At 41.8% G+C, this 27,445-nt stretch overlaps 2 protein-coding genes across 4 annotated transcripts in view; one reads left to right on the top strand and one right to left on the bottom strand.

The window, feature by feature from the left end:
* The first annotated feature begins 1,039 nt into the window (after positions 1 to 1,039).
* Positions 1,040 to 9,715, top strand: SOD1 (superoxide dismutase 1). The gene is given in 5 exon segments (NM_001145185.2): positions 1,040 to 1,198; positions 4,996 to 5,086; positions 6,835 to 6,904; positions 7,735 to 7,852; positions 9,295 to 9,715. Coding segments are annotated over 5 exon segments (459 nt in total). The 5' UTR covers positions 1,040 to 1,126; the 3' UTR covers positions 9,403 to 9,715.
* A 947-nt stretch (positions 9,716 to 10,662) lies between these two features.
* The window catches only part of SCAF4 (SR-related CTD associated factor 4), a 60,939-nt gene continuing 44,156 nt past the window's right edge, over positions 10,663 to 27,445 (bottom strand). For all 3 annotated transcript variants that reach the window (XM_015092376.3, XM_012186474.4, XM_060403802.1), the window contains one exon: positions 10,663 to 13,663. In XM_015092376.3, the coding sequence (XP_014947862.1) occupies positions 12,726 to 13,663 (938 nt within the window). In that variant the 3' untranslated portion in view covers positions 10,663 to 12,725. The remainder of the gene's footprint in view (positions 13,664 to 27,445) is intronic.

Genomic DNA, 27,445 nt, shown 5'->3' with positions numbered 1-27,445 from the left:
CCAGGTCTCCTGCATTGCAGACAGATTTTTTACCATCTGAGCCAGGAGAGAAGCAAATGCATAGTCATTGTAAAAAAAAAATATATTTTTTTGAGAGAACATTAGTGAAGTTAAATTTGCATTTCCCAAAGGTATCCACCCACAGTCTCCCGTACATCTTTCTAGAGATTTCTGAGCACACAAGTAAACGTTTATACTTTTAAATAAAAACCCTCAGAAGTGGATTGTGCTGTTAGCTAGTTTCATGAAACGTCTTCCTTGAAGGTTAAGAAATGTATGGAGGTATCATTCACCCATTCTCCCCCTCTCCTTGACTGTTGGGGGCAGCAGACAAAACACAGAGGGATATAGAAATCAATCAGTTGGCTTTTTTTTTTTTTTTTTTTTTTGCATTTTCGGGTTTGTGGCCTTGCCACACAGGAAATATTCGAAAAGACGTAATTCTGACAACCAAATACGTAAGTCTTATGTGTTTAGGACGAAGAAAACTGCAGAGAAGAAAAGGTGAGACCCGGGACTGAGATCCACCGTCTTTACAGACCCTCGGAAAGCCACAACGCAATTAAAAAAAATGGAAATTATCACAAACACCCAGCATGAGAGTCTCAACTTGTGAAACACAAAGGCGACAACGTCAGGACCAAAGTCAGTTATCACTCACTAACATTTGCGGACAAAGGGACTTCATATCTTCAAGGCGTGCCACGTCCCTGTCCCACTTTCGTGTACTGCAATCCGCAGATCACACCCGTTCGAGGAGAAAGGCTGGGGGGAGTTTTTTTTTTTTTTTTTCCCCACGCATCCAGGTTTTACTGCGTGTTTTCACACAGCAACAGGCTAGAGGGGGCCAACAGCTCTTGAGTGACGGGCTCCTCACGCCGCCCCTTGGCTCCGCCCCCCGGTCCGTCAGGGACCCCGAGGCCTCCCCGTTGCAGGGGAGCGCGCTGAGAGCGCGGTCGGCGATTGGTTGAGGGCCAGGGTGGGCGGGGCGCGGCGGTCCAGCCCTATAAAAGTGCGGCGGCGCGCTCGCCTCGGTTTTGCGTCGGCGTGTGTTCTGCGGCGTTTCCTTGTCTGCTTGGTGGGGGTGTCTCTAGCGGTCCGGGCCAGAGAGCCTTTCCCCCGAGTCATGGCGACGAAGGCCGTCTGCGTGCTGAAGGGTGACGGCCCGGTGCAAGGCACCATCCGCTTCGAGGCAAAGGCAAGGGCTGGCGGGGTTGAGGGGGGAGACCAGCGGCGAGGCCGTGCGCGCCAACCTGTGCCCTGGAGCGGCAGGGCGGCCCTGCCGGGCCTTGTGCCGCCCTCGCCACGCCTCCCTCCCCCGGCGCGCGGTTCGGCGGGTCCGCGGTCCACTCCCCCTCCCGGGCCGCCCCCCGCGCCCCTGCTGCCGCAAAGTGCTGAGTCACCGGGCGAGCCCGGCGGCGGTGCGAGGCGAGGCCTGGGCGGGGGTGCAGGAAGGGAACACCCGGTCGGCCCCTTTGTGTGTGGGGGGGCGGGGAGGCCGACAACCGCGGGCCCGAGAGGGCGGAGAGAAAGCGAGGGAGGAGGAGAACCGGCTGCCGCGGCGCCCCTTCGACGTCCGCAGGCCCCGACGGAGACCTGCCTTGCTTTGAGGAGGCCGTGAGGCTATGCCCCCCCGCCTCCGCACCCCCCGCCCTTCTCGGCGGGGTCAGTGTCAGGGTCCTGGCATCCTGCGGATTCTTGAGTTGCGCGCCGATTCTTGAGTTGCGCAGTCCAGAGGCCTGACCCGTCCTTGAGATCTCGGGAGTGGCGGGGTGCGGCCGGGCCTTCAGGATTCTCGTGGCATCCGTTATCCCTTTGGGGCTTCCCTTGAAGGTTCGAGTGCTCCAGCTCAGGGCTCTGCAAACCACGCGCACAGTCCGTGCCGGGGTTGGTGTTTGTACAGCCCTCGAGCTGAGTGGTTTTATCTGTTCAGGTCTTTGTAGTTTTGTTTTGTTTTAATGTTTGTGTTTAAAGGAAAACACGAGTATGCAACAGTGACCCTTTACAGAAAAGTTTGCTGACACACCCTGCCCTAGGTCATGGTCAGGCTCTGTGAGGACAGAGAAAACGGCCCTGGTCAGAGCTCCAAAAAAACCAGAGCTCTAACAGACTCCGTTGTTTGAGGGGTTTTCTAGAGAGCGATAGTAATCCTGGGTGCACGGCAGACTCAGATTCACTGCGTGGGTGCAAAGTCGCTTTAGTCGTGTCCGACTCTTTGCGACCCCATGGACTGTACTCCGTTAGGATCCTCTGTCCATGGGACTCTCCAGGCAAAAGGAACTGGAATGGGTTGACGTTTCCTCTTCCAGGGGATCTTCCCAGTCCAGGGATCAATCCAGCTCTCCTGAATTGCAGGCAGATTCTTTACCCGCTGAGCCCTCAGGGAAGCCCCAGAGTCACTGGCTGAGCTTTTTAAAATAGACATTCCAGGGCTCAACTCAGGATCGATTACGTCAGAACCTGGTGCGGTGCAGTCTGAGATTTGCAGTTTTTAAAGCCTCCAAAGTGGTTCTTAACAGTGCATGGAGGATTGAGAATTCGAGGAGGCCTAGAGTATTTCCTTTGCACCGAATTGTCATTTCTGTGCTTGGAGCATTCCTGTAAACAAATTTTCAGTCAGGTGACTTTGAAATTTCTTTACCGGTAGGCCTGTTACTGAGAGGGTATTGGACAAACCTCTGCACAAATCATGTAAAATAAAGTGTACAGAAACACTCAGTGATCATACTGAAGCACAGATGTTGTGAGGAGTGTGAAACATCTTTTCACAGATGTTGTGAAAAGACTGTCCCAGATCTTAGGTTGCCAGTGGGTGGAAGATTGTGTTGGCTTGTTAATATTGAGGGAATATTTAAGGTACCAGTGAGATTTACAGTGGTTTATGGAAACATGAAAGGATATGCAAAGTGTTATATGTGAGATTTATACAAGGAAAACAAATATTTGAGCTTAATTTTTTTCCTTTTGGTGGTTTCCAAATTTTCCGAAAAGGCTTTTTGACATTAGACTAAGTTTTGCTCTTTTCTTTTGCCAGACTCTGTTTTGTCTCTCCTCTTGCCTCCATTGCTCTGCTGCTGCTGAGTCGCTTCAGTCGTGTTCGACTCTGTGCGACCCCATAGACGGCAGCCCACCAGGCTCCCCTGTCCCTGGGAGTCTCCAGGCAAGAACACTGGAGTGGGTTGCCATTTCCTTCTCCAGTGCATGAGAGTGAAACGTGAATGTGAAGTCGCTCAGTCGTGTCCGACTCCTAGCGACCCCATGGACTGCAGCCTACCAGGCTCCTCCATCCATGGGATTTTCCAGGCAAGAGGACTGGAGTGGGGTGCCATTGCCTTCTCCTGCCTCTTCGCTAGAGAACCTCAGAAGCCTCTGAGGAGTTCTTTCCCTCCGGCCACTGAGAGCCAGCTCCTGGTGTTACTTAGATTCAGCAGCCAGACTGTGAAACCTGCCGCAGCCCGGGCCCCCTTAGTTTCTGCAGCTTCCCTGAGCAGCTTGTATGGCACCCTCTTCTGGGTTCTGAACCTCCGTTTTGGTGGTGCTCTCTGAACCTGGTAAAAGACCCTTGGGTATGCGGATGTATTAAACTGTCAATAAACCATCAACTGTATTTTTTGGCTTTTTGAGTGTTTAAAATTTTTGGATTAGTTTCCAGTTTTCAAAAATCGGAAATTTTCACCTCTTAAGTCCTAAGTCCTAGCTCATCTTGAAAATCATCTATCTGGAGAAGGCCCCTACTGAGCCTTCGTTAGCCTAGGGTGACACTGCAGCCTGTTTCCCTTCCTCCTGCTTCCCTGACCTGTTTCACCCATTTGAGATAATAGCCCGGGTCCCGCAGGGTGTACCAGGCCGCTTACCCTTGAACTTCTGTTCTGTGTATTACTGGTTGAGTGGGAGCGTGGAAGAGCCTGTGTGTTTGCCTCTCTGTGCTCTTGATAACATGGCATGTTTGGGGGATAACAGTCACATTTGGTTCTTTCCAGAATTTTCCATTAAATTTTGGGTTTTTCTTTATCTAGAGAAATCATAATGTATCTGTCTTCAAAAAGAAATACAAAGGCAGCAGTCGCCACACTACTTTCCAGGAGCGGTGATACCTAGCCAGTGGAAAATCAGATCTTCAAGGCCTGACACCTCTTGTAATTGTCGGCCCTGGCTTTTTAAAAAAACAGAAACACTATCTCATATTCCTGTATGGTGTGGTTGCTGTGTTATGTTTTATTTTAGTTGCTAAGATCTCTCTCTAGCTGTGGAAGGAACTTCTTTGATTTGTCCATGTAGCGTGCAGTACCATTGCCCATTGCCTTTGCCGGGATTGCAGTGCGGTTTTCTTTTTTTTCTTCACCTGTTTGGGTGTTTTATTGTCCCTTCTTTTTGATCTCAGGAGTGGAAAGGTTATCTAGGTTCCAGTGCCTGAAAAGCCTCCAGAAAGCAGTACTTCTGGTTAGATTAGGATCAGCTTCCCAGTGGCAGTGAGGAGGATATTTTTTTGGGTACAAACCAAAAATATCCGTGTGGGAAACTGATAAATGTTCCTCTCCTGGGGAGTGGAGAAGAGGGACCATGGGATAGCACGTTGAGTATTTCCAGCGAACCTTTTTTTTTTTTCTCTTTTTAAGACAAATCTGTGTGTTTAATAATACAGCAGAGTGTCTGCATGAAGAAAGGACTATGCTGAAAAGTGTATGACGTGCAAACAGTTGGGTTCACAAGTTTGATAAGTGCACATATACTTAGCCACGCACAAGCACAACCTATTTGAAGTATTTACATAATAAGCAAGAACTTCCTTGCATTACACATGAATGGTTAAGCAGCTACCTGGGGGTTCATTGCTAGAATGTGGTGGGCCTTTCTAGCCAAAAACCTTGGACACAGGTTTTTTGACTCCTGAGTTGATGTTCTTTTCACTTTTCCGGTGAGTGGTAAAGGTAATTCAGTCGTTTTCTTTGCTCAGAAGCATTCGCCCTCTCAAACTTCTCTTTTCTTTGGCTGAAGGGAGATAAAGTCGTCGTAACTGGATCCATTACAGGGCTGACTGAAGGTGATCATGGATTCCACGTCCATCAGTTTGGAGACAATACACAAGGTGGGTGTGGTCCTGGTGATGATCGGTTCTCAGTCACCTCGCCTAGTGGGATAAACCTAGTGGGGTGTGGGTGTGTGTTTAGGTGCTCGGTCATGTCTGACTCTGCACTGTAGCCCTCCAGGCTCCTCTGTCCATGGGATTTTTCAGGCAAGAGTACTAGAGCGGTTGCCATTTCCTCCAGGGGATTTTCCCTACCCAGGGATCGAACCCGTGTCTTCTGTGCCTCCTGCACTGCAGGTGGATTGTCTGCCTGCTGAGCCATCCAGGAAGCCACCTCCACACATTAAAAGTTGGCAACAATTTCTTAGAAAGTCGATAGCACTACTCACGTCAGCCTCAGGGATAAAAGTGACTGACTCAATGGAATGGAAGGGGAATTGATGTTTTTATTTTATGTTATTATGGGTTGATTATGTAAGAGTCTCAGATGTTTTTAACAATAGAAAACAGTACTGCTGCTTTCTGACCTTCGTGGCCTTTGGTCCTGGTGAGCTGGGGGTTGAGGGTGGTTGTGACAGGCAGGGCGTACATTTATCATTACCCTGGAAGAACAGCTCCACAGCTCCAACACAAGAGCCTTAGTTGGGACGGGGTGGCAGGGGTGGGGGCCAGTGAGAGACAGACTGATGATAGCCTGTGAACTGTTGGTCCTGTGGATTGAGTTTGATTTTCTCAATTTGGGATCAGAAGCAAGTTAACAAAATTTATGGGTTAAGTTGCTATATTTGAGTAAACTTAGTGTTTCGACCTTCTGTGATGAGAACTTAATTCATTTTGCTGGAACCTGTTTTTAATGACCCATAATTTGGTTCCTTTAAATAGTGATTTAAGGGTCAGATGTGATCCACTTCAACAATATAAAAATTGCTGGGACTAAGAGGTGGTCCAGTGGGTAGGTCTCCCCCTAGTTCCCAACGCAGGGGACCTGGGTTGGATGCCTGGTCAGGGAGAGGAGTCCCCACGTGCAGGCCGCCATCCAGCGGCCACATGCTGCCGCCTAAGGACCCTGCGTGCCTCAACTAGAGATCAGGTGTGCAGCAGCTGAGACCTGGCGCAGCCAAAGGAAAAACATTCCCGCCTCTGTGGTGGGAGGTGACTGCTCTTTGGCTTCGATTTACTCTGCCACACCTTGTAACCTGCGTGTCGTCTCCCTGAGTGGGGAGGGTGGGGGCTGTTCACAGCCTTTATCCATCCCCGACCCCACCTGACAGCCAGCGAGTGAAGGCCCGTGTAAGAGAGCCGCCTCCACAGTTGTGTTCTATGGGAATGCTCTTCTCCAGTGCTCAGGAGTGCCGTTTTTACAGAGTACAGCCTGAAGGCCCAGAGTCGCGCAGGGCAGCAGCCCTTGGATTAGGATGCTGCTTTATATTCCACAAGCACCAAGACCCAGACAGTAGCTGTCTGGCAGTGTGTTGCTGGGGAGACACGTGTTTTGTCGTGGAGGTATCCTGTCGTCTTAGGAAGTAGGATCATAATCATGGGATTTTAATAGAAGGACCATTGAAGTGCAAGTCGGGGCAGAAGCAGCCAAGCCGAGAATGGTGTTACCTTGACCAGTGTCGCAGTGGTTAGAATTTGTCCCTACTCCCTGCCCTTCGCTGCTGTTGTTACTAGCCCAGAAGTCACTTTGGGGGTCACTACTTTTCTCCAGTTGAGGCTTTTAGCAATGACCAGTTTCTCTTTTAGAATTTATTTTGGAATTTTGATTCATAATTTAGCTGCCTTTTTTTTTTTTTTTTTGTAAATAGGCTGTACCAGTGCAGGCCCTCACTTTAATCCTCTGTCCAAAAAACACGGTGGGCCAAAGGATGAAGAGAGGTAAGTGACTTTAATTCTTTTTTGAAATATTAGCGCTGGCTTTGGGCAGGGGTGGTCAGTATGGTTTACTACTTGCAGATTGTATGCTAAGATAATTGCACTTCTGTTCTTGAATTTGTTGCTCCACGTAACCCCTTGCCCCTGAGTTCTGGAATGGCATTACTCCCTGGGCTAAGGAATTGACAAATGGGGACACTGCAAACGATTTGGGTTTTGTAGCGTTTATTGAATAAAGAACTAATACAAGAGTCAAAGGGAACTAATACAGGAAATGTCATGAATAACAGTACTGTCAACTACTAGCAAAATTAAAACATGATTGTGGAACACTGGAAACTTTGTAGATAAAAATTTGATGTTGAAAATTCAGTGAGACTCCCCTTGTATGTGTTCGTTTTCTGAAAGCCTTTCAGGAAAATATTAAATCTCAAGGACAAGGATTAATTTACGTTTATATTAAAGGGCAAGGGGCATAACTCTCTTAGCCATGCCAGGTAATAATAGGCATAACTCAGTAACTTAGAGTTTATCCTCTAAGTTTATTTTACCTCTGAAGTTAGGGGTGCACCCCAAGTCTTTCCAGAGCGTTGCTTTATAGACTTGAAGCCTTGCTTGAAGAGCTGTCTGTCTGAAACATCTTGTTACTTGTTTTTAAATTTGTATGTTTTCAAAGTTTTGTCAGTATGGAAAAGTAGATTCTATTTGATACAGACTGTATCACTCTCTCAAGCTACCCTTATATATCTGACACATCCATTTTGAATTTAGCTTATGAACTAAAGTTAGATAGATAGAAATCAGTCCTGATCCCTCTGCTTTTTAAATGTTAGGCATGTTGGAGACCTGGGCAATGTGAAGGCTGACAAAAATGGTGTTGCCATTGTGGATATCGTAGATCCCTTGATCTCACTCTCAGGAGAATATTCCATCATTGGCCGCACGATGGTGGTAAGTTTTCATATGATAAGGATATGCGTGAAATTTCTTCTAACACATGATCATGTATGTTTTCATGACTTCACGATTGTTAATCCTGGCTTCTAAGCTTCCATATAAATTGTACTTTTTGTTCAGATTAGGAAAAGCAGTTATTTTGTTGGACAGTTACAGTGAAGGTGATTTAATGATCAAGGTCAGTTAAGACCAGTTTTGCTAAGATGCGGTAATAAAGCAGATTACCTTTGATCATGTTAATTAGATCTGTGTTATGGAAACAGAAGCTGTCTTTATTTGGTTTTCAAATGGCCAGGGTTTCTGTCACTACTGGGTTTCCCCCTCACAGTTAACCACAGCATTTGAAATCTAAAATCTGGGGTGGACCTCGGTACCAATATTCATTCATGTCTGCAGGTTGTTTTCACTTGTTCAACGTGTGGGAGGCCGTTGTCCCATACTGCATCTGGTTCCTACGGAATGCCTCCTGAAGGCTCCCTTTTGCCTGCCCCCAGAGGACAGTTAACTTTCAGTAGACACTTCCTATCAGTTCACCTTTTTATCCTTAGAATTTCCTTTGTAGTTATGAAGCAGAAAAGTCACTTACCAGTGTTTGATGTGCTATGCTTAGTCGCTCAGCCGTGTCCGACTCTGTGCTACCATTGGACTTGTAGCCTGCCAGGCTATGTCCATGGGATTCTCTGGGCAAGAATACTGGAGTGGATTGCCATGCCCTCCTCCAGGGGATCCTCCCAACCCAGGGATTGCACCGAAGTGTCCTGCATTGCAGGCAGATTCTTTACCATCTGAGCCACCAAGTGGTGGCTTAATGTTTTATGAGCAAAATTTAAAAGGCTACTGCTTGAATATTAAAGATATTTTTAGGGCCTCCCTCATGGCTTAGTTGGTAAAGAATCTGCCTGCAATGCAGGAGACCTGGGTTTGATTCCAGAATCTAGAAGATCCTTTGGAGAAGGGCATGGCAACCCACTCCAGTATTCTCATCTGAATATTCAAGATATTTTTAGGATTCTTACTTATGGGTCTGTAGCTAATTAGGCACAGTTTTTATAAGTTCATATATATTTTTTGGTTCACCTTTCCCCCCAAACCAGTTTGTACTGTGAAAGAATGTCTACCCTGATATTACTAAAATTTCTCATGGTAGATTTATTTAGCATGTGGATGCTTTGTAACCTAATTCTATGGGTTTCTCGTGTTTTTTTGAGATAGTACTGCTAACCTCGTGTTTTATTATGTCTGCATCATCAAGAAAAAGCTCAGAATAGTAGCTTCTACTTTTTACTACTAGATTAAATATTTGTGTGCTTTCCTACTAGTAGGATTATTTTAACATGGTATTTTCTAGTATTCAGTGGTTCTTAAGTCTTTTGGGTATTGTTGAGATGGTAATTGCTTGATAGCCTGAGTTAATTTGTTCTTAAAATTTTTTAAAGGTCCATGAAAAACCAGATGACTTGGGCAGAGGTGGAAATGAAGAAAGTACAAAGACTGGAAACGCTGGAGGTCGTTTGGCCTGTGGTGTAATTGGAATTGCCCCGTAAACATTCCCTGGGACATGGTCTGAGTCCTAGTAACTCGTGTTATCTTGCTAGTTGTAGAAATTTAACTTGATAAGCATTTAACACTGTAAACTTAAAAAGTGTAATTTGTGTGACTTTTTAAAAATTGCTTTAAGTACCTGTAATGAGAACTGACTTATGATCACTTGAAAGATTTGTATTATTTTATAAAACTCATACGCAATTAAAATGTCTGTTTCATTGATCTCTATATTTTGCCAGACTTAATCACATGTATATTATTTGTCTGAATTTCGATTCTCTCAAGCCTGCAATAAACATTCTCTGTGGCACTGTATTTTGAGCCTGTTGAAGTATTTAAATTGAAATTCTAAATTAACTTGATATTCATACATAGAGCGTGAATGGAAGAGATTTAGTGATACGTTGATGGGTATTAACTATCTTAGAACTTTTTTTGAAAGTGTTTTTAAATGCGATCATTAAAATGTTAAAATTTTAGCAACTGGTATATTTAGCTAAGACTAAGCTGAATTTTAATCTCAAATAGGCCATTCTTTGTTAGCTTTAGGGAAGTTAAGGTGGTAACTTTATTTTAAAAAGTAGCTGTTAACAATTTGAGAGAGCCCTTTTGATAACTTAGTGAAATTGTAAATGGCAAGTTACAGCCTTAGCGAAGAGTAAGATTAATTTACCTACCTGTCAAAATGGCACATACTCCATTTTTATAGACCCATGACCATGAAATTAAAAGACGCTTACTCCTTGGAAGAAAAGTTATGACCAACCTAGATAGCATATTCAAAAGCAGAGACATTACTTTGCCGACTAAGGTCCGTCTAATCAAGGCTATGGTTTTTCCAGTAGTCGTGTATGAATGTGAGAGTTGGACTGTGAAGAAGGCTGAGCACCTAAGAATTGATGCTTTTTAAGTGTGGTGTTGGAGAAGACTCTTTAGAGTCCCTTGGACTGCAGGGAGATCCAACCAGTCCATTCTAAAGGAGATCAGCCCTGGGATTTCTTTGGAAGGAATGATGCTGAAGCTGAAACTCCAGTACTTTGGCCACCTCATGCGAAGAGTTGACTCATTGGAAAAGACTCTGATGCTGGGAGGGATTGGGGGCAGGAGGAGAAGGGGATGACACAGGGTGAGATGGCTGGATGGCATCACCAACTCAATGGACATGAGTTTGAGTGAACTCTGGGAGATGGTGATGGACGGGGAGGCCTGGCCTGCTGCGATTGATTCATGGGGTCGCAAAGAGTCGGACGCGACTGAACTGAACTGACCACTTAGTTTTATTTTTAGTAACAGTAGAGTTTGGCACAACCTGCTTTCACATATGCCCTTTAAAGAAATACATTATACCCACTGTAAGGTGGAAGCAAAGAAATGACTTGGTTGTGGGTTCTGCCTGTTTAAATACAAGAATTTCTACACCCAGTTAGTAATTCAAGTCTGTTTCTCTAAACACGTATGCCTATAGAAGAATGCTTTAAAACGAAGTGTTGATCTTAACGCAGGTTTGACTGTGGGTTATAGTTTATTAATTGAAACTTGTAGGATAGTTGACAGAGAAGCCAGAAATAAGCAACTGTTTGGTTGGACTTTAGCAAGTGAAGATCACTTGGAGAGGAAAAGCTAATTTAGAAAAATAAATGTAGTGTATTCAAAGTTTTAAGTTGGTGATAACAGTATGCTCACAAATTAACAGTTAAGATGACCATCAGGTAGGAACTTAAAAACCAACACTAACATTTCATAAGGTACAGTTTGTTACATAAATGGACTTGCTTGTGTACTTTAAAGCCTCAAATGTATTACTACCACTTAATACTTCTGGGGTTTTGTCATGAGCAAATAGGGTGACCTTAATACTTTCGATTGGAAATACTGGACTGTTTCCTTGAAACCCGAACACTAATCAGATGTGTATTTCCAGAAGCAGTTTCAGCTAGGACTTTTAAACTCAGTGGGCCAACATACACCAGGGTAAGCTTGTAACTCAAGTCTACATATGTGAAACAGGATTTTCTCTTGTTTTCCAAAGGTTGCCCTACGTACATTTTCCCCCACCACCCATTAAGGATCTTGCTGCAGAAAACTCAAAACCAAATCAGCTTTGCCTCGGGATGAGAGTAAAGAATCTGTTCAGCACACAAACTAGGAGTTTAGATACATAATTTAAGGAGAAAAGAGCTTCAAGGCCACAAATACTTGGGTTAACGGCTGGTCTTTTCCTTGGCACTAGCTCAGCTTTATGTAACCGCTTCTCTAGTACTTGAGGTACAGGTTTGATTTCCCCTTGAATGTCTTCATGTAATAGTTCTGGGATAACTCACAACTGTTTTTCCTAGTTAACCCACTTATTTTAAAGAAGAGCAAGTACTTTGCAGGGGTGAAAAGCTCAGTTTACTTCTGCTCAGCAGGGGAAAAGAGGGGCAACAGGCAAGGCTTATAGAAACAGTGGGGGCTGCATATAAGTTCTTAAACAGATGAGACAAAAAGCTTTTAAAGCTGCAGACACTAACCTTGATTTTCTTTAACCTTTTTGAAAAATTTAATGGGATGAAAAGAAAAACCAGCCTTCTAAAGAAGTAATACCCAGGCAATAATTTATAGTACAATTGGTAATGTTGGGGTCCAATGTTCCCTTAGCAAAGAATTTATCAATTATTTAGGGCAACATTTACCACAAAGCCACTGGGTGGGGGGCGGGGAGGGGAACACCTTGATTAAATCCCAAAACTCACAAGCTTTTCAGTTAACATTAAAACCACTAACCTTTGCCTTCTGAATGAAATGCTAAGAATCAAAAATATTACAGATGAAGTGTTTGAAAATAACTACATAAAGATGTCTGTTTCCATCAAATTAACAAGTCTAATTTAGACTAATACAGCATTAACCACTCAAACTTTGATGAACAGTCCTTTTCCACCTTAATGCAGTGTAGGAAGAATAGCACACATTAAAGTTTGTTACGAAAATAGAGTTTATTAAAAACATCCCTATTGTTTTTTGAGGAGCTTTCACCGTTACCTTGTCTTAAATTAAAAAAAAAAAAAATAGAGAGCACTTCTAATTACGATTTGTAAACTTTTTAAAGTCAAAACTTTTAAAAAGTTACAGCAAAAAGGGTAATATTTATTCATATTTTCAGTATTTTTTTGTTGTTATTTTGTGGCTATTTTTAAATAGAAGGGAAGCAATCAAATTGCTTACAGCTCCCACCAACTACTGCGGGGCTGTGACATAGCGGGAGCACGTATAATACAGCATCTGTACACCCCAAGCCCTACCCTCCTGTGTCGCCGTCATATCCGACAGATCCCAGTCTCTCTTAACGAGGAGCCTCTGCTGCTGAGCCGGGGTCCTTCTCGGGGTTGACGGATGAGGTAGCCTCAGCAGGTAACTCTTCAGAAGGCTTTGCGACTGCAGGCCCAGGCTCCCCCTTAGGAAGTTCTGAAACAGTGTCTGCGCTTCCCGCTTGGCTAATGGGAGGTTCCGCGGTCTTGTTACTGCCTGCCCTGTCTGTCACCTCGGGCTTCTCCTTGCCTCGGTTTTCTTCCTTCTCTCTACGAGACTCTCTATCTCTAGAATCTCTCTCTCTGTCTCGATGCCCGCTAGAGCGTCTATTCCTGTCTTCCAAGTCTCTGTGCCTGTCCCGGTCGGGGCTCCTCCTTCCCCACTCTCTCCTCTCACGGTTACTATTCTCTCGATCATCATTACGGTTCCCGTACCGTTCCCGGTCATTCTCCACCCTATTTCCAAAGGATCTTCTTCCAAATCTTTCTTGGTCTCTACCTGAATTGAACTGCTGCTGCCTGCTGTCATTTCTGAACGGCTGCGGCTGCTGCTGAGCGGGTGGTGGCTGCTGGGCTGGCGGCGGCTGCTGCGGTGGCGGCTGTGCAGGTGGCTGCTGCTGTTGCTGCTGTGGTGGCGGCTGCCTTCCGTCTCGGTCCTCAGGACCCCCTGGGCCTGGCCCCGGGCCCCCGAGCCCTGGCATCCCGCCAGGCCTGACGAAGGGGCCATGGGGTGGGAATGGGCCTTTCATTCCATGTGGTGGAGGCATTCCGAAGCCCCCCGGGCCTGGTGGTGGACCTCGGTGCATCATGTGTGGAGGCATGGGCCGAGGTGGCATCAAGGGAAACCGCTGTAAGTGAGGTGGAGGCATTCCTGGCGGGCGCTGGAGTGGGATCATGCCAGGTCGGGCACCAAGGAGACCGGTGGATGGGGCCTGGAGCCCAATGACGGGACCTGGTGCAACTCCTTGGGTACCTGATGAGGCAATAAAAATGAGACTGTAAATAAAGCAACACAGAGATGGCATATTCTGTTTTCAGCCGTTTCCTGTGGTGCTTGAAGCAAAATGAAATTCACAATCTTCCAACGTCATACTGTTCGCCAGTCTACCCAGGAGAAGCTCAATGTGAAGTCCTAGCAACAATCCACGGCAAGCAGTCCTAAAGACACATTACACAAGTTATGTGCACACACCTACCTAATACAGTCAGAGGTCCAAATATGTCACATAAGGAGACTAATATACCACACTCTGGAAAAAGTATATCAAAATGTCCTTCTGCACAGCCTTGATTAGCAGTTGTTTTACCACTCAAAATACTTGAGAGACACAATGCACTATGTCCTAATGAGATAAAGAAATAAACTAGCTGAGCCAACTGAAACTTATTTCAGGTGGACTCTTAGAAATTTTTTACTCTAAGTCTTACTTTGACTTTCTGTTAGGAAAAAAACTGAGTCAATGACCCAGAAAATCCAGTGAAGAGGGAGGTTTCTTTGAGTCTATGACATTAAAATGCTTTACGTAGTTAATGTATAGTCACATGCTCAGCCGCTTTGTGACCCCATGGACTACAGCCTGCCAGGCTCCTCTTAGAATTTTTCAGGCAATACTGGTGGTGGTTTAGTTGGTAAGTCGTATCCAATTCTTGCGACTCTGTGAACTGTATAGCCCGCCAGACTCCTCTGTCCATGGGATTTTCCAGTCAAGAATACTGGAGTGTGTTACCATATCCTTCTCCAGGGGATCTTCCCAACCCATGGATCGAAAACACTAACGCTTGTAAAATAAAGATCAATGCAAGAATGTAGAGTTTGTTTTCACAAGTCTCTTTTTAAAGCACAGCATAACATGTAAACTGCTATGCCAAAATGACTGCTGAGCTATGCCGAGTGCTCAGCCATTCACCTTCTATTCATTTTCCCAAAGACGGCAAGACTGATAAAAGTTAGTGCCGCTGAAAGTGGCAGTAACTACTGGTCTTATTTCCTACTTACAGGAGGCATTTTGCTTATGCTTTAGTGGAACAGTCAAATTCAACCCATCATGTATGATACAGAAAAGGAGGAAGGATTTGTTTCACAACTTAATTAAGTAACAGGTATCATCACCTCTCTCATTTCTCTGCAAATATTAACATTACAACAAGCTACTCTAAAAAGGAAAATGTTCAGGTATGATCAGGTGCCGCCTACTCACACACTGCAGAGATGTCTTTGCCAAGTTGTAGGTTGTGACTCAAGTGGCAATGGTGAGAGAAACGCCTGGGCAACGCTGACAGGAAAATAACCTGAAAGCACACCCAGCACTTTCTCATCTTTCCCCCACCCCAACATCTTGTTCTTTTATGTTTACAGTTTCAATCCCTTCCTCCCACTCACTTTAGCAAACATTTAAGGAAGTCCTACTAAATCCTCACAATAGACTTTCTGTATACATAATTATTACTAACATGGAAGACAAGAATTTCTACTTCAGTTTTTGCTCCTCCGAACATATGGTCGAATACTACTCTGCTAGACTTAGGAACTAAAAAGAGTGGACTGAAAATGTACGTGTATCAGTTATAACTCTTAACATGAAGTTGTAACTCTTATCGCTTTACTTAGAGTATCTTCTTTTAAATGCTTAAAGAGAAACATTTGGTGAAAAAAAACCTCACACAGGAGTGACTCTGGACACGTGCCTCAGAAATAGGAATAATACCTGCTTTTTGCTGATATTAAATGGGATAAAACACATAAGCATGAGCTCAGAGCTTGGCACATAGCTAAGTGCTGAAGTTATTATTCTATATATCTATTTTGACAGATGGTAAATATCCTAACACCAAGTATTTCACTTTGCAAAAACACCATGTTTTGTATTTCTGATCATTAAGATCTTATTAGCCTCTCTTGGTCCCCCAATATCCACCACAGTTTAGAGTCAAGCAGTTTGGTAATTGAAAGAAATTAAGCTTCCATGTTATCAGGCCTAAGAAAATGTTAATTACCATAACGAAAAGCCACAAATGAACTGGATGAATGAGGCAAAGACGTCATCCCTTCATAGACTCTTCACACTTATACTCGACCTCAGAGTGATAGGAAATTCACAGCAAACTTTCTTGATGCCATTTAGTGTACATTTACTGAGACTGTACCATATAGTGAGACAATCGGCATCTGAGGTATTTCCTTGCTCCCACTTTTTAAAGAAATCATACAGTACCAACACTTGTGGACTTAAAACAAGCAACATAAAATATACGTGCCCGTGTACAGCCTCTTTCAATAGTTTATCATATACAGAAGCACCGAAATAAAATTTTCCTTTCCCACCAGCTTTTACTCAAGGATAAAAATGATAAATGTTTACTCTGTTAGAAGACTTGGTGTGGCACATTCTAGTAGCAAACTATAAGCTCAAGGGGCCAAGAGCAAGTTTTAAATTATACTTGAGAGACGGGGAAGGGGTTAAAAGTATCTTATTATAACAAAAGAATTAAGTTCAGATGAATCTTTAAGAGGAAACATCTTTCCAGGACAATGGATATACTGATGGGTTCCTCAACTACCAATCTGACAGCTGCCAAAGGCCAACCTCAATCTTTGTACAGAGATCAAATGGGCAATGATTCTTTGTAAAATATAAACCTATGTCTAGGAACGCATTTCTAAGTTCTTTGTAACATGCATCTGAGGGTACATATTGACTTAACAGGGTTAGCTTTCACAGCACATGCATACATATATCTTTTAATACTTATTTTGTCTAACTGGATCTTTATTGTGGCATGTGGGATCTAGCACCCTGAGCAGGGGCTGAACTCCAAGCCCCTGCACTGGGAGAGTGAAGTCTTAGCCACTGGACCTCCAGGGAAGTCCCATATAATGAAACATCCTACAGACACTTAAAAAAAAATTATTTTAAACTTTTGGCCACAACATGAGGCTTTTGGGATCTTAGTTCCCCAACAAGGTATTGAACCAGAGTCCATGGCAGTGAATGCAGAGTCCTAACAACTGGACCACCAGGGAAATTGCCCAAAGCATATTTTTATAAAGAAAAAAAAAAAAAGCCTAATTTATCTATCCAACCTATGTGGATATTTGTATTTGGGATTTACTTAAAATATTATACATTCAAATACTTTTCCTCTTTCATAAATAAGCTGATTTCCCTTTAACTCTTCATGGGCCAACAAAGTACAAACTCCCCTGACAGTATTTCCATAGTACCAAATGTTGGCCTTCAAAATACACAAGTGGTAGAATTACAGATTTCTTTTGCTCATCTGTTGTTTGCAGTGAACAAAAAAGTACTGCTTTTAATTAAAGTTACATTTGATTAAAAAAACATATCAGGTGGTATAAGCCCCTGATAGGGATAACAGCTGAATTTCATTTTTATTAAGAAAGCTGATGTTATACACATACCAGTGGAATATGCAGTGAGTTACCCAGGTCTAAAGGACATTCAAAGCAATTATTCATTTTATTTCAAAGTTTGATGTGCAATATACCACGGACAAATTTTCGGGAGTTACAAACTTAAAAAAAAAAAATTTCACCCATATATGTGTTGAACATCGAAGCTTTTTTTACATTGTTAACACATTTACTGTGCTGGGGATATTGTTCTTTAGTCGCTAAGTTGTGTCCCAACCTGTGTCGACCCTGTGGACTGTTGCCTGCCAGGCACCTCAGGCAAGAAAACTGGAGTGGGTTGCCATTTCGTTCTCCAGGGGAACTTCCCGACCCAGGGATCAAACCTGCATTGGCAGGTGGATTCTTTACCACTTGGCCACCAGGGAAGCATGTGCTGGGGATATAAGGACTAAAAATAATAATCTTTTCCTTCAAACAGAATATAGCCTAGTAGAGACAAATGTTAATTGCTATAGGAGATGGCACACACTAGTATGGTGACAAGAGTAAACCTGATAAAAGTCGGTGTGTGTGAAAATGAGCAGAAGTCTCATGAGATGTCTGAATTAGGTGTCAACAGACGGGAAAAATATCCAGGCCAACACTACGAAGGAAGGATATTAACCATCAAGAGGATGGCGCTTTTGAAAAGGCCTATTAGCAAGCTCAAGTATGCTGTTACTGCAGCAGAATGTCTTTTGAATGAAAATCGAGGAGAGAAGGTGAGGTTTATTATTGAAGCAGCTAGAATCTGTACAAATATAAATCGCTATCAATTAAAAATTAGAAAAACAAAAAAAGATGAGATGTGTGAGGCCGAACAAGGTAGGCTGGGGCAATCCAGGTCTTCGATGCGTAATAAGGAACTTGGACTGATCTAGAATGGTGGGAAAACCACAAAGGGATTTTTAGCAGGGATGGTCCTATGTTCATTTTTGAAAGATCCATCTTTCAGGAAAGCAAGAAGGGGGAGGAGGGAGGATATTAGAGAGTAGTGAGGCTCTTATTTCAAGGATCCAGGAAACAGAGGTGAGAGACGACTAGGTGATAGAGGAGGAGGAACATTTAAGCTTTTCAACAGCAGCACAGGCAGAATCGAAGAGCTGGGGGCAAACAGCTCTCTGCTTTGAACGAGAGGATGGAGGCATCTGTGCAATGCAGAAATTTAATAACAGAAGCAATTTCTGGAGACAGATGACAAACTTCACACGGTAACACTGAGGGTTGGAGAGGCCTGGGCTACGCCTGATGGAAATGTGCTCAAGAGATTGATTAAATATATAGAGCTCAGAAGATTAGCAGTCAGGGTGCTAACTTATCCAGAATATGGATGAAACAAAAAAGGGAGGAATTCAGACCTGGGGAAACAGCACAGTACATAGAAAACTCCAAATTTTCTAATACAGCAAGATTTTAAGGCAGACAAATTATTTAAATTCAAGTAGCAGAAACTCGTGCGTGTGTGCTAAGTCACTTCAGTCATGTCAGACTCTTTGCGACCCCATGAACTGTAGCCCGCCAGGCTCCCCTGTCCATGGAATTCTCCAGGCAATAATACTGGAGTGGGTTGCCATACCCTCCTCCAGGGGGTCCTCCTGACCCAGAGATCGAACTCGGGTCTCCTGCATTGCAGGTGGATTCTTTACCGTCCAAGCTACTGGGGAAGAAACTCATTGGAGTTTAAATAGCCAAGGCTATTTCCTATGAGTCAAAAAGCCCTCAATTGTTCCACAACTAAAAAACAAGTATCAAGATTAGAGAGATGCCACTGCTTTCTATAGCAAAGATGTTGGTAATCATGGGAAATAAGAAACAAGTATGTTAAAAGGCTAAAGGGGTGGTGTGGGAGGGGAAGGTTGATATGGTTGGAGACCAGTGTGGACCTTGAAATCTCAGAAGAATAAGGCTTGACTTATTTACTGTGGCAGAGCCCAGCTGAATGTGTTACTTGTATTCTTTCACAGATGATGTAAATTTAAGTTGGATTTTTTCTTTTTTAAAAAAAGCAAGGATTTGCTATGTGAAGAAGGAAATGGGGGAGAGCAAGGGGAGGAAGGGCAGAGGGAACATCTGAAAAGGCCAATCAGCAGAAAGGATGGTGGTTCTGCCTCTTCTCCACCAATCATCTCGTCTTTCATCTACCACAGCCAATGCCTCTGGGAAGTCCTGGACTTTTCATCAGTAGCAACTTCGTTACTTCCGAATTCTCATTTTCAAGTACCCCAAACCACCATCAATCCCACTAGGATCATGTTCCCCATGCCACTCACATCTTTCCTTTCCTCCTTACCTGTCTTGGGAGTCCATGGTTCTCCCTCACCACGCTGCTTGGAAATTGGTTTTAAATGGAACTCTTCTACCTAATCTGCCCCTGAATATGGCTGGGCACCACCCCCAACATGCTGACTGGCCTCATTTTATTTGTAACTACAACCACAAATGCTCCCTTAATCCTGGCCAGCAATTCTAATTTCTGGAGTCAATTCACATTCTTATGCTTCTAGGTATGTTTCAAATGTTCCTGTTTTTCCTTAATTGTCTGCTCTTGCCTGGTTGGTTTTATATAGCTTCTGGGAGGTAAAATTCATATAGCCTACAATTCACCCATGTAAAGGGTGTAGTTCAATGTTTTTTTAAACATATTCAGAGTTGGGCAACCATCAAAATAAATTTTAGAACAATTTTTATCATCTCAAAAAGAAACCCTGTATTCATTAACTACCATTCCCCATTTCCCCCAACCTCCAGGCAACCAACATTCCATCTGTCTCTATGGACTTGGCTATTCTGGACATTTCATGTAAGTGGAATCATACAATACGCGACCCTTTGTGACTGGATTCTTTCACTTAGCTTATCTTTTCAAGGCCCATCCATGTTATAGCATGTATGAGTACTTCATTTCTTTTCATTACCAAGTAATGTTAAATGGATATGTTTTATTTATCCTAGTTGGTATAGCATTAAAAAAAAAGGCATTTAGAAAGACTTTTTCATCCACCCACCTACCACCAAACCTACCCTTTACCTGCACCTGTATCCGTATTGCTCCTTCCGTCTGTGAACATGTTTGGAACATGTGTTCCAAAGGCTAAATGAAGCCCCACACTCAAACCCCAAATCTAGGCCCCCCTCTCATCTATATAAGAATATCAACCTAGCAAAATCTCTCTTTGTTGCATCAAAAATTTCCCCTCCCGGGTTTTCCAGTAATAACATGCTGGAGTTCTGTCCACCTTTTAGAAATTAAAAAAACAACAACAAACCCTCCCTTACTGTGGATCTCCCTTCAGCTCTCACCGCCATTTTAATGTTCCCCCATATGGCACATCTCCTCAGAGTAAGATGTCCAGAATCACTGCACCATTGCCTCATCGCTCATTCTCTCCTATACATATCCTTATACAGGCTTTTGAACCCATCACTCCAATAAAACCACATTTTCCAAAGTCACCCAGAAGTTTTCATTTTGCTAAAACCAGTTGGCAAGTCTCAGCACTCCTCTTTGACCCAACAATGGCCTCTGATGGTTGCTGTCTCCCCTCCTCCGTAGGAACTTTCTTTACTCAGCTTCCAGAGTACCTCCCTCTACTGTTTCCTAGCTCCCTGGCTGTGCCTTTGCTGGATGGAACAGTACAGGACAGTGGCTAAAAGCACGGGGGTTGGAACAAGGGTACCTTCAATTCCAGGCACTGCCACAAAGAGCTGTGACCTCGGGCAGGTTACTTCATCTCTTTATGCCTCTTACGCCCTAGCTACGAAATGGGGATAACTGTTGACTTCAAAGGATTGTAAGGCTTAAATGGTTGATATATACAAACTCTTAGTTCTCTGTACCGTATTTTCAACTGCTAAATGCTGCAGTATTCCTGGGCTCATCCCTCGCACTATATCCCCTCCCTAGGTAATTTCACGACTGGTGGCTGTAAATGTCATTTATATTTGCTGACAACACCAGAACTTATCTTTACCAGTTGTTTAGCTGACATCTGCATCTATATCTCAAAACATCCAACAAATTTAACTTGACATCCTCACCCTAAACCCACTCCTCTTTGAGATTTTCCCATTTCAGGAATGGCGATTACACTACCAAATGCTCAGGTTAAAAAAAACAAACAAAGAACAAAACGTAGTCATTCTTGGCTCTTCTCCCACGTATGTAAGTAAGAGAGTCACTTTGAAGGCTCTATCTTCATCCAAAATAGTCCCCTCATTCCACTCTTACCAACTCTTGCAGTTTGCTTTCTCCAGAATGGCCATATACAATCCTTTGAAAAATGAAAACCAGTTCACAACAGTGTTCACACCTACACTTGCTGTTGCACTCTCGACTGACCCTTGATAACTGGCTCTGAACTCATCATGGCTGCTCTTATGTTCACCTTGTTCCAGCCCTACAGCCTTCTGCAGTTTGTTCTCAGTCCAAGCTCCCCTTCTGTCTTGCCTAAATGAGATGCTCTTCCTCTGCATCTACACGACTCTTTCCTCTTATTATTTCTCTCTGTATTACCTCCTCAGAAGCCTTCTCCAGCCATTTTATTCAGAACAGCACACTTTACACGACATTCCTCCAGTCCCGTTCTCTGCTTTACTCTCTTCACAAGAATATCTCCATGTGAAATTATTAGTTTACTTATTATCTAAGTCCCTGCTAGAATGTAAGCTCCAGGAAGATAGGCCTTCTTTTGTCATTCAGGTATCTCTAGTACCCTGAACGGTGCCTGGTCCACAGTAGGTACTGGGAGTAAACATGTTGAACATATGAATGTATGGTGGTGGCATAAACTGACAACTAAACTCATAGGCAAGATACCTCTCAGGGGGCAAAAACAGTCTCTCCCCAGGGCGGTCTCTTTCCTTACCTATGAAGACCTGAAATTTATTTTGAGGAAAGCTGCAATGTTCTTTCACAACCTCCTTTTCCGCTCCCAGTCGCAGTTTCACCTTTTATGATTCCAAAAGAATGCCACTGTGGCACTGTGCATGAACCTAATTCGAAATCTGTTCACACAAGGAAAAAGATATACCAGCCACTCTCATCTCTCCCATCAACGCCCTGAGAGCCTCTAGGCATACAGATATGTTTGTTGAACCATTGAAAGCTGTCTTTTTTTCTTTTAAACTACAGACCTTCAGGAAATTGAAATAATAGTACAACCCAAACATGTTGTACCTTTGCCTAGATTCACCAATTAATAATAATTAGGGCGTAATTATTCTGAAGAGACTCTCAGGTGATTCTTCTAGCAGGTACTGTGTTGGGAGCTGGGGAGAATGAAAAAAATGAGCTAGTTTACAAAGAATGAGAGAGAAAGCACGTTAGATTGCATTATACATTACTACACCAAAAAAAAAAGGAATGGTAGCAAAGACTTAAAAGAAATTTGAGTTTCAATAATATATAGTGTAAGTACACTAAGATGTATATCTATTTTTAGCATGGCATAGGACATGAAAACCCTAATTTTAAATGAAAAAAAAAAACCAAAAAACCAGAAACCATTATCTCTTAAAAATGACTTCTTGTTTTTTTTCACAAAATAATCTACAATAAGGTTTGGTCAATTTTCCTATAGATCTTTTATAGTTTTTTTTTTTAGAATTTCAGTTTGTATACAAAAGCATAACAGGTGTGACTTAGAGTTAACAGTTGTATTACTGGACTCAAGAAGTCTGGGATATACTGGTAATCCATCACTGAATGAGATCATCCGTAATTTTCAGTGTTATCTGGAAAAAATCTTACCTGCAATTCTTCACAGCATTATCCTTGTCTACCAAAAATCAATCTAGAGCCCAGAGTTTCTGTCCCTCCTACCTACCTTACGCCCCAAAAGCTGTCAGGTTTAAATTAAAAAGAGACTCTCTAGGCTGGAGTTCTGCAGCCTAGAAGGTGCAGACAGAGATGGAGACAATGTGATGAGCACCTTTCACGTTTTTGTGCGAGACTTTCCCAAGCTTTTGTTTGAAGTGCTTCACCTTCTGAGAAAATACAGTATACTCATGTATAAATTCATACCCAAAGTAAGTATTTGTTGTGGATTGATCACTATTAATCATTCAATGAACAATGTTTTTATACAAAGTTGAAAGAAGCACTGTGATGAGTATTTTGGAAGCATTTCTAAGTATAAAACACTAGTGGAATAATAAAATACAATATTTAGAGTACCAATTCAAATATTTTAAAGCTTTCAAAGAACACTTTTATAGGACAAAGGGACATTTGGTAGACCCCTCTAGGTTATAATTGAATATAACCAATATCATAACCAAATCTACAATAAGAAAAAAATTAAAATGCAAAAAGTGTTTTAAAAATTAGACATTACCATTAAAAAAAATATTGAGAATTTTCTTCAGGATTCCTTTAAATGTTATTCATACTAGTAGATTGGTGCTCTAATGTTCTAATATAAAATATTAAAAATTACAGAAAAATTAAAATTCTGGGGAGAAAACTCTAAATCTAAGTGAAATCACAACTCAAAATATTAATTTTAAAGTACCGTTGACCCTTGAAAAACACAGATTTGAACTGTACGGACCCACTTACACAGACTGCTTTCCCAGTAAATACGTACTACAGGGTATGTGGTTGGTTGAATCTACAGATGTGGGACCTCGGTTACTGAGGGCCAACTATAAAATTAAAAGTGGATTTTCAACTGCACAGGAGTTGAAGCCCCTAATCCCAGCACTGTTCAAGAATCAGGTGAAATTACAGAAGTTGACAATAAAATTGTTCATCTTCAAGAGAGTATTAAGGTCACAGCTACAGCATAAAAGCAAATATACCTGATTAATTTACAAACCAATTTGGTCTACATAATTCTTGATGTGTTCAAATTATGGAAAATCAAACGCCAGGCAAGGAAGTGTGAAAAATCAAGCACGAAATACATCATACTACTGTCCAGCAATTCAGCTTGTAGGCCACTGATCTGTGACTGTGCTTTAAATCTTTGGTAACAAATATTATCAATAAGATGGAATCTTACACATACCCAATTCTTACTTAGAAAGTTTACCATCAGTTTACATAGCACTGTGACAAAACTGGGGAGAATCTCTGTATAATAATAATTAATGAATGTATGTACCTGACAAGAGAAGAGACTTCAATTTTGCACAATAGGAATGAATCTGACTTAGCTTAATTTATTCCTTGAAAAGATATTTTGGATATGCTGGTAACACAATAGATATGTAACACAAACAAACATTTTTTTGTGTATTTTTTTTATTGTTTGGAACACGAAAGTAACCCAAATTTCACATTACAATGAAATTTTAAATAAGAATATGTTGTACATTGTATTAGAGATACATGTTATACATAAGTTTGGAAAAGTAATAAATACATACACTTATACAGTAAAGAGAATGTACTGAATTGCTATTATCTTTAATATTCCTTCTCTTCTAAATGGTCAACAACTGTAAACTATTAACTTTAATGAAATGACCACTGCTCTAGCAAGCTATTTGGAAGTATGAGGTATTAAGCACAGATTCCTTTAAAATCAAGTGATAAGTTATTATTGTGCATCAAATAGTTTTTATGTTTTCAGATTATCGGTTACTAAAACAATAAAAAATCTCTAGAAGATGGAAGTGGTTCTCCACAAATCTGGTGGTGTGGGCTACCTCAGCCCAATTCCAGAAACAGAGAGTCATCACTTCTAAACCAACACCTACACTTAAGTCTGATCATTCAGAAAACTCTTTAAACCAAACCATCCTTAAAGCACCCCACTGCCTCCTTCATAACCAAGGGCAACAACAGAACTTTGGAAGATCTGTTGAACATTTTACTGGCCCCTCTAGTTTAAAAACATCATTGCCACCTTTCAGAAATTAAGATCCAAGAACTCAGTTAACTCTCAAGGACATATTTACCTTTCATTGTAAGAAAACAATTTGAGTATCATGAATAGGATAAATACAGATACCATATCATGCTATTAAAATGAAATGCCACTACTATATAACCAATACACATTTTATCACTAAGCCATGATGGAACTTCTATATATGTGAACTTATCACCTCGTTTAATATACTGTAAAAATATCTGAGGCAACCATGCCAAGATACATACTTTCCTAAAAAAACTACTTCTACTGCTGACAATTAGAACAATTTAAAATAAATTATAGCTACAGTAATATAATTTTAGAATTTCCAAGTATAAATACTCCTCTTTATTCTAAATATTGTCTATGATATTTCTTACCTGTAATAAGCACCCACCATTCACTGAGTGCCTACTTTGTGACAGGCCCCACGTCAGGTGTTTATATATGTTTATGTTAGTCCAACTAAATCATCCCAACACCCTGGTTTAACATTTTTATTTCTTTTCTCACAGATGAAGAAGCTGAAGTTTAGTCTCACCTCCTAGGCTTAAACTTTTCTGTATAGTGTAATGTTGCTTTTTATTATCATAAGAGAAAACATTAGAGCACCAAGAGAAAACATGAAAGCATCTTAGTTCTAGTCTTCTGTTTCGTGGCTGACATCAACAATGTCCAACCTACTTACTGATCCTTCAGTACTACAATACTGCATGTGATTACTATATTCCCTTATCAAAATGATGGAATTGTGATCAGTCTTTTGGATAAATCCTCCTTTATTTGCATATACATTAAAAAGTCTCATTTCTATAAAAGGTCAAAATTCATGGGATACTCTTTTCAAGATTTTTAATTGAAGGGAAACAGAAGTATATTTTTTTCATGATTCAAATAAAGCTACTGCATTTTACTTAAAAGTGCTTATTTGAAACAAAACTGTTCTTATTTTTATGCTATATCAGTTATTTTAACCTTTCCAGATGCGGAACAACCTTTATTTCCTAAATTTTTTGTTTTCAAAGTTAAGGACAAAGATCATCGTCAGAGGTGAAGTATAAACAGCCCTACACTGAAAAGCATCCATCCATCCACTTAATAAATGTTCCTCTCTTATGGAACTTCCAGTCTGGTGGGTGGGAGGAGATGGCCATCTAAGCAGGTATGTTGCATAACAAAAAATGCTAAGAAATTTGATTATTTTTCTAGCACTGACTAGCTTTGATTTGTTTTGTTTCACATGAGTTTAAATTACACATTTCAGTAGTGATAAGAAATTAAGGGCAGAGTTTCCAAAGCCTAAATGTTAAATAAAAGGCAGGATGTTTATTCTTGTTTGTTTTTGGCTGTGCCATGTGGCTTGTGGGATCTTGGTTCCCAGCCCAGGGACTGAACCTAAGCCACGGCAGTGAAAGCCTGGAATCCTAACCATTAGGCCACCAGGGGAACTCCCTGGGTTATTTATTCTTGAAGGCTGTTCAAAACCAGTGGTTATCAAAGTCTTAGAGATGATGAAATCTTTTCACTGATTTAGTGAATTTACTAAACCCAGAAAAAAAGCACAAATGCAAGCAAACAGTCTCAGGCGACCTAATATCTATGGACACCAGAGTAGGAAATTTCATTTCAATGAGAATTCGTAATCAGGGGCATGGGTATGGGGTGAAGGAAAGAGGGTGATCAGAAAATTCTACCCAACTTAGAGCCACTGTGATTCTTATATAATCATCTTATTACAAATATGGGGGAGGGGGGGTTGTAACAAAACTGAGATCCAAAGATACTGAGGTTTCCTGGCCCCCAGTCTACTACTGTTCCTTCTACTATGACTTCCATCAGGGCACAGACCTCTTAAGTAACTTCCCCATCAAACAAATCATTTTGCATTATATAATGACCACTGGACACTACTTGTGACAAATTTTAACCATAAATCCTCTTTTACTATTACCCAGTCTGTGTAATAAAAGAAATAAAAATCAAGTTTATTGTTAGCCTAACCTCAGTCTTGGAGAGGGCAGAAGACAGCATGCCATTTAAAAACAAATTAATTTTTATTATAAATGTAGTACACGCAACAAAGTAAAATTTCCAACAGTCCTGAAAACTGCAGGTGAAAAGTAAATGTCCTACATCACAAACCAATGTCCCACAGCCCTATATCCCAGGAGTATAGGGCTCTTTCCTTAAAAAAATCTAAGATTAGGAAAACAAACATTTGTGCACACACACCTTTAAAAAATACAATGGGTTCACAGATTGAAACATTACAATAGTAAGGATAAATTAACTACCCGTTATCAGAATCAAGTGTTAATTAAAGTTAGCAATACCACTTCAAATATAATAATTTGTTATAGGATGATCACTGTAACAAGTATATGGCATATTCATTTAAATTCAAGAAAGCAAGGGTAAGGCCTCTTAAAGATGTGAACAATCTAAACCACACTTCCTTGGATCTCTGAAGTTGAGTTGTGGG

Source organism: Ovis aries, chromosome 1 (assembly GCF_016772045.2).
Source record: "Ovis aries strain OAR_USU_Benz2616 breed Rambouillet chromosome 1, ARS-UI_Ramb_v3.0, whole genome shotgun sequence".
Taxonomy (NCBI): domain Eukaryota; kingdom Metazoa; phylum Chordata; class Mammalia; order Artiodactyla; family Bovidae; genus Ovis; species Ovis aries.
The sequence above is the reverse complement of the archived record's forward strand: the minus strand, read 5'-3'. Positions and strand labels throughout refer to the sequence as shown.